Source organism: Gorilla gorilla, chromosome 8 (genome assembly GCF_029281585.2).
Source record: "Gorilla gorilla gorilla isolate KB3781 chromosome 8, NHGRI_mGorGor1-v2.1_pri, whole genome shotgun sequence".
NCBI lineage: Eukaryota > Metazoa > Chordata > Mammalia > Primates > Hominidae > Gorilla > Gorilla gorilla.
Window position 1 is genome coordinate 45,076,092 of NC_073232.2, and position 7,259 is coordinate 45,083,350.

General features: G+C 55.7%; 1 protein-coding gene across 4 annotated transcripts in view; it reads right to left on the bottom strand.

Moving 5' to 3' along the window:
- The window catches only part of ADAMTS14 (ADAM metallopeptidase with thrombospondin type 1 motif 14), an 86,721-nt gene extending 83,115 nt beyond the window's left edge, over nucleotides 1–3,606 (bottom strand). For 3 of the 4 annotated variants that reach the window (XM_063710021.1, XM_063710020.1, XM_019035519.4), the window contains exons 1-2: nucleotides 3,215–3,597; nucleotides 1,088–1,527 (exon numbers count right to left, since the gene is read on the bottom strand). In XM_063710021.1, the coding sequence (XP_063566091.1) occupies nucleotides 1,088–1,527; nucleotides 3,215–3,296 (522 nt within the window). In that variant the 5' untranslated portion in view covers nucleotides 3,297–3,597. Of the gene's footprint in view, nucleotides 1–1,087; nucleotides 1,528–3,214 lie in introns of all 4 variants that reach the window. The other variant, XM_004049549.5, reaches the window with a different exon arrangement.
- Between the last annotated feature and the right edge of the window lie 3,653 nt (nucleotides 3,607–7,259).

Sequence of the window (7,259 nt, forward strand, 5' to 3'; positions counted from 1 at the left end):
AGGGGTACATCATGATAAAAGGTGGAAAGCACTGGCCTAGACAGAGGCAGCCACGAAATCAGCAGATAAGACATCTCCTACACATGAGACGATGGTGACAAATGCTCCCCACCCTGCCAGTGAGGAAGGAACCCACAACCCCTCCCCATCTCAAATTTTCTCGCTCTCAAAGCTGAAGGGCAGAGGAGCAAGCGGGCCCCTTCTTGGGACCCATCAGCTCACATCTGATGTCTCTGGGGCAGGGAAGAGCCGCCCAACAGGACCTTGAGGCTGCTGTGCCAGCTCACAAGGGCCTGCACACTGAGGAGGAGCAGCAAGGGGAATGAGAGCCAACCCCAGGTGGGGGCGAGAAAGACAACCCACCCCATGGCTTTCTGGTTTGCAATGTGGAGCCAACTAGCAGAGGCGCTCCCAGACTCTGGGAAGCACTGCGGAAGCAGTGGGGGTCCTAGGAAAGGGACCACACAGAGCAGCCAGGAAAGAGCAGGCTGGCTCTGGGAGGAGAGACAGGGAGGAGAAGAGGAAGGACACGATGTCGCAATGTTACAAGACATAATAGCAGCCGCTAACTGTGCCCACACCACGAACCAGGCAGGGACAGCCCCCAGTGCATTGCCCAGTTAGGCAGGCCATATCATTAACACTCGCGGGTCAGCTCCAGGAGAGCAGAAGCCACATCTGTCTCAGGCACCACTGTACCCCCAGCACCTAGAACAGTAAATATGTGCAAAATAAATAAGGGAATGAACCACAGAGAGGTTAACTCATCCAAATCCTCACAGCTAGGCAGTGGCTCAGCCACACTTCCAACCCCAGTGTCTCTCTGCACTCAGAAACACCAGCCAAACAGCTTGTGATCCAGCTGGGTCCATGGAAGGCGAGGGGTGAACACCATCCCAACTTGGCCACTTCACACCTGGCAGAGCATGAACCTAGTGGCCCGCGGGGGCAGGCGGCACTCCCTCTGGAAAGAAGCACCACCCCTGCCTTGGCCCAGACTGCAAAACATGCCCATAGCAATCTCAGAACCACGTGAGCAGGGCATGGGAGGGGGAGGATGCAGCTTAATGAAAGTCTCATCCCTTACCAATCCGTCACAGTTGCTGATGGCAACGGCTGCCCCAGGCATTCCAGTGACACCTCCAGTGTACACACACTCCTGCCGTAAGGGCTGCCGGAACAGCTCCCGAAAATCCTCCTGCCACTCCACTGAGGATCCTGGCACTACCAACCTCCGATTGGGCCGCAGGCGCAAGTGCAGTTCCTTCCCGAAAACAGTGACATTGAAGTAGAGGGAGTGGCGCCCCACCCTGCCAGGCCACAGGGTCCCTCCTGGGTGCAGAGGGCTGCGAGCCACCCGGAGGTGACTGGAGTGTCGTGGTAGTGTGGGTGGCATGTCCACTACCATGCTCCCTGCAGAGGCTGCTGCTGGGCCAGACACCACGTGGGAGAGGAAGCGTCCCCGAAAGTCTGTGCTGCAGGGCACTGTCACACCATAGTCACTGAGCTTTCCAGAGAGGTGCAGCTCTGTTGGAGGTAAACAAAGAGTCACTTCAATGCAGTCGGTTCAGAGGTAAGGGGAAGTCAGAAACCCCACGCGGGCAGGGAGGGATAGGAACTCTCAGTGTCATCCTTAGGTGGGCCCCTTAGCCCGAGTTCACCCATTTTCCATCCATTGCTTCCTGAGCTCCAGGATTCCTACACTTGGACGAAGGGTGTTCGGGTACCTTGTGGCACTCCCTGTAGCCCCCAGGTCCTTTTTAAACTTAGCAGAAGAAAGCAAATGATACCAGACAGAGCCCGGTCACTAGCAACAAGACTTCCGACCTTGGGCTTTGCCCAGAAAAGGACTAAAATTCCCCAAAAGCCAACAGGGCAAATAAAGGGAAGGGCAGATCTGCCCAAACTCCCCAGTGTGCTGAAGTCACCAGCCCAGGCTGGGGTAGTGCCCTCCTCCCCAAGCTTCCAAGAACACAGCTGGCAAAACAAACACACCTAGAAACCCAGGGGACCATGGGCACGTGTCAAGGAGAAGGTGGGGCTGCAGAGGGGAGCGGTTCTCTATTTTTCCAAGGTTAGAAAGAAAACTTTTTACAGGAGGACAGTGGCCGCTGAGATCTCTGTATGGCCGAGCCCCAAGCTGGATAAATATAGATCTTCAAAAATAAAAGGATATACAGGGGGTGACCTGCCCACTTGGGCTGAATTAACTGTGAGGTCATGGCCCCATGCTCCAGGCCACATGCCAGCAGGCCCATCCTCACGCAGCTCTCCTTGAGCACAGCCAGGCTGGGCAGGAATGACAGCTCCCTGGCTTCCAGGCCTGGTGATTCATGAATGCGAGTTTGGGAGGAATTTTCATTTCCACACAGCTCTACCTCTCGTCTCCCCAGTTCACGTCACTGATAAAACATAGAAAGTGGTGTTTCCTGAAAATCCCCCATGCCCACAGCTCTAGTTTCATCCCCATTATAGCAGAGGACCCCTAAGACTGCTGCAAGAGGGAACCCACTCTGGCACATGAACAAGGCTCACAAACAAGGAGGGACCCTGCCTGGAAATGACCGGTGACTCCTCCCCATGTTCAGAGCCACCAGGAGGGTACCCCATGCTGCAGGGCAGGAGTGGAGTGTATCTGGTCTGTATGCAAGAGGCCTGTGTCCGCAGCGTTTGACAGTGCTACGTTGGGGGCAGTGGAAGGATGTGTGTTTCTGTGCAGGAGGGTGAGTGCCCCGCATGCTCTGCTGTAGGAGGCAATCACCTGTTAGCCTTATGCTGGGTATGTAACAGCCACACACACACACACACACACACACACACACACACACACACACACCTTGCACCCATGCTCACACAAGTTGGAGACAGAAAAGACATTGAAAGAGAAAGACACACAGGACAGAGAAACAGATTGGGGAAGAGGGGAAAGAAGAAACACAGAGAGACAAAGAGACAGATGCGCTGCTCCCGAGAAGAGACTCCATGCTCCCAAATTCTCTCCTGGGGTCTCTGTATACTTCTAGTACCAGAAAGGGAGAGAAATCACGGGACAGTGCCGTGGCACAGTGGAAGAAAAGACAGCAAATCAGCCTAGAGTGTGCATACTGCCTCCCACCCGCGGGAACCCTGCCCGGGTGGCTGGGGCAACCTTGGGCCACCCTGACCGCGTGCACCCCGGACCCCACGGGCCCCCGCGCGCCCAACCCGCACGCACCTGGGGTCCGGCTGCCCGCGGCGGCGCAGAGCGCACAGTGCAAAGGCAGCAGGCAGGACAGCAGCGCACGGAGTGGAGCCATGTGGCCGCGCTGGGACGCGGGCTGGGCAAGCGCCCGAGCCCCAAGTCCCAGGCTGAGGGCGGCGAGGCTAGGGTGCGCCCCGGGCTGTCGGAGCACCGGCTGGCTGCCGCCTCAGCCGCCTCCCCGCCTAGCTGCTTCCCTCCCGCCGGCTCCGGGTCCCCTGCGTGGCGCCGCCGCCTGGATCGCTGGCTCCGGGCGCGCGAGGCTGCCGGCTGGAGAGCGGGGCCACTGACGCGCCAGCGCCCCCGGTGCCAACTGCCGGCTGGTCGGTCAGCCCGCCCGCGCAGTGACGCTCCGGGACTCCGCGGGAGCCGGGCGACGGGGCGGCGGGACGGGCCGGGGGTGGGCACACTGGGCGGGGCGGGGCCGGGCGCGGGTCGGAGCTGGGGCGCCGGGCGCCCGGGGGCGGGGCGCGCGGCTGGGGAGTGCAGCTGCCTGCGGCCGGGGATCGGAAGTGCCACGCGGAGACAGAGCAGGGGTTCCTGGCGCACGGACCGGTTGTCCCCTCAGACGCCTGGGATCCCCGGAGTGGTGGCCCAAAGCCGCTTTCTATGGCTGCTCCGCCCCCTTTCTTGGCCGCAGGGCCTGCTCTCTGTTTCTGTTCCAGAGCCAGGAGCCCAAGGGGTGTCCGGCTGCATTTGGGAGTGTGGTGGACAGTGAACCTCCCGGTAGAGGGAGACTCCCTCTTTCTTTCACTATGGTCTTGATGCCCTCACTAACCATCGACCCCTTGGATCTACCCATTTTCCAGACTCCAGCCCAGGGTGCACGACTGGCCTGTGTCCTAGCCAAGAGCAGGGCTGAGCCGGTGAGGAGAGAGCCCTGGCTTCAGAGTCAGACAGCCCTGATTGAAATCCTAGCTCTGAGCCTCAGTTGTCTTATCTGTGAAATGGGTGTTAACTACAGCACATAATAGATGCTCAATAAGTGATAACTGCCCTCCACTTCCATCCCTGACACCAGTAGCAACTGTGGCATCCCAAGGTGGAAAGAACCAAGAGTCTGAGAGATGAGCACTTGATGCTGGTCTTGCAATGGTGTTGAGACCAGGTCAGGAGTCAGTACAAACAACCCAACAGAAGATCCATGCTCTTGCTTTACTCTGTAAATATGTAACTAATAACTTGCAAATAAACTATATTTCAAGCAATCCAGGGGTGGGAGTTGTGGAAAGGAGATTTTTTTGTAATAACCATGGAATAAAGAATCTTGGAAATGATGCCAAGGTTTTGGAGGACCAGTGCATTTAAGAAGCAGGTTCAGAAAGCTAAAGTATATTATATTCCAAGCATTCCAAGCTACATCAGAGCATCCAGTTATTTGGAAATGCCACAACCAAATTGATCTATATTAAATCCAGGAAGAATAGAGTTCCTCTTTCTCCTCTTTCTGGTCTTTTAAGATATGTGTTGGCTGCGTGCAGTGGCTCACGCCTATAGTCCCAACACTTCGGGAGGCTGAGGCGGAAGGGTTGCTTTAGCCTGAGAGGCTGAAGCTGCAGTGAGCTGAGCTTCAGCTCACACCACTGTACCCAGCCTGGGTGACAGAGCAATACCCTGTCTCAAAAAAAAAAAAAAGATGTGCAAAGTCAAGGTCCAGACAGGATTCTGTGTGTGAGGGCTGACAGAGCAAGAAAGTTAGAGGGTATGTGTGTGTGTGTGTGTGCGTGTGTGTGTGTGTGTGTGAGAGAGAGAGAGAGGAAAGAGAGAGAGAGATAGGAGAGAGAGAGAAAGAGAGAGAGAGAAAAAAAGAGAGAGAGAGAGAAGGCTGGGAGATGACCAGGCTGGAGCTTCACAGCTCTGGCCCTCTGCAAACCCAAGCCCACCAAATGATCTCTGGATAAAATGGCTTCCCTTCTCAGGGTCTCAGTTTTCCAAGCTGCAGAGTGGGAACCCTGTGGGACAGAAGGAAAAAGTCATGGCGTAAGGATTGCCCCTTTTCTGCTGTGGGGCCATCTCAGAAAGACTCCCCTAGAAAACTCAGGGGCCCCAGCTCCATTCCACCCCCTTCTTCCTGCCTCAAGGAAAGCAAGTCAAGAGCAGCAGGTCACAGCTGGGGCCCCAGCAGCCTGCTTCACTGGAGTGGGCTGCGGCCTTCCCTGGAGCCAGCCTTGGCAAGCAGAGAGCAAAACCTCTCCCTGTTTCTTTACCCCCACCCCCTTCCCTGGGGCTACAATGGTTGCTTTTATTGGCAAGTATTGTGTGTCCAAGCTCTCTTCCACTGAGGAAGGCTTTGTTAGGAAAAGGGGACATGGGGGCCTAGCTCAGAGTCTGGGCCAGAAGGTGGGGAGAGGGCAAGGTGGCCCCAGATTTGGAGGTGAATGGGGCCAAAGAAAGAAATCCCCAGGTGTAAGCTGGGGACCCTCTTAGGAAGTCAAGGTCTGGGTTTCCCAGTGTCTTCCTTGAGTCTTCGCACAGGAGAGAATGTCTTAGGTGTTTCTCCCAACACCTAACACAACAGTTTCAGTCTAAGGCCCTGGGGGAGAGGGATGCAGAAAGTCTGTGTTGGCTGCATGAAGCCAGCAACCAATTGAGAAACCTGATATGGGCAAGAGAAAGTCTGAAAACCAGGTAAGGAAAGGGTAGAGAAATGTGCTCTAAATGAACATGCAAGGTCGCCAGGGGGGACCCCAGGGACTCTGGGGACTCTGGGAAGGAGAAGCTTAGAGGGAGATTTCACTGCTGTGGATCCAAGCTGAGGCTTCCACAGGGGAGACAGAGAGGAAGCAGTGTTCCTGGTTGGGAATGGCACGAGCATGGGCAGGAGGGGGCAGCCTGCCATGAGCCTCCCAGGCAGGAGGAGAAAAGGCTGGACTAGCTAGAGCCCATGGAAGGCTCCTGTGACAGGTAGGCCAGAAAGACAAAGTGGAGGTGTCTATCCCCAAAAGATGACTGTGGCAAGAGTTTGAAACAGATGTAATGAGTGGGCTGGGGCTTGGGCAATGGCCCAGGATTTGACCCTGAGGAGCAAGGTGGTCCCAGCCTCCACCCACGTTCCTTTGAGCATAAACAAAAATGCAGAGATTTGGAGGTAGAGGGGTTGAGAGGCAGTCTCCAGTCCTGTGCCCCACTCCATTTTATAGTTAGGTAAACTGAGGTCTGGAGAGGAAAGCAGACTTGCCTCTGGTCACACAGCTAGTTTAGAGGAGGGCCAGTTTCCCTGGCTTCAGAAAAGCACAACCTCTGCTGAGCGCCAGCTCTCTTCCCCTCTGGCTCCATCTTCCAAGATAAAGATGAGGAGGTTCAAGGTTGAGACAAAATATCCCCACCTCAGCAGGAGTCCCAGATGCCCCCACAAGGAAGTAAGAGTGTCAGCTTGTGATAGGTCTCTGCAGCAAGAGGCCAACAGCTCCACGAGAGTGACCCAGAGGCAGGGGTCCAGCAGGCAGCTATCATTTGTTGAGAACCAGCTGCTGTGCTAAGTGTTTACCTGTTTTATCCACACCTGGAGGAGATGAGTACTCTGAAACACAGGAAGAGGGTCCTTGTCTTCTAACCCATGGTGTGACAAGTGACCAGTAGGGCTCTGAAATGCTCTGGAGAAGAGGAGTTCCACCCTAGCTCACTGAAAGCCATCACCATCCACCCTGGATAGCCAGTTAGGAAGTCAGACAGCTGGACCACCCTAGTCACCTCTCTCACCCACCACATCAATCCCCTCCAAGTCCTGTGGAGTTGACTCCAAAGGATATTCCAAATACAGTAACTTCTTTCCATTTCAAATGCAACCCCCTCTCCCAGCAGGCCACCAGCAGCCCTCTGTGGACACTGCTGTAGGTTTGTCCTAACAGATATCCCCACTCTTCTCCGGGCCCCGGAATCTCTCCTCCAACTACACCCAGAGATGTTTGAGACATCACATGGCCCTCTCTGCTATTAAACCTCCAAAGGCTCTGTTCCTCTTGGAACAAAGATCAGACTCCCTGTGCCCACCTTCCTGCCTCTGTTGCGGACAAAGCTGGTC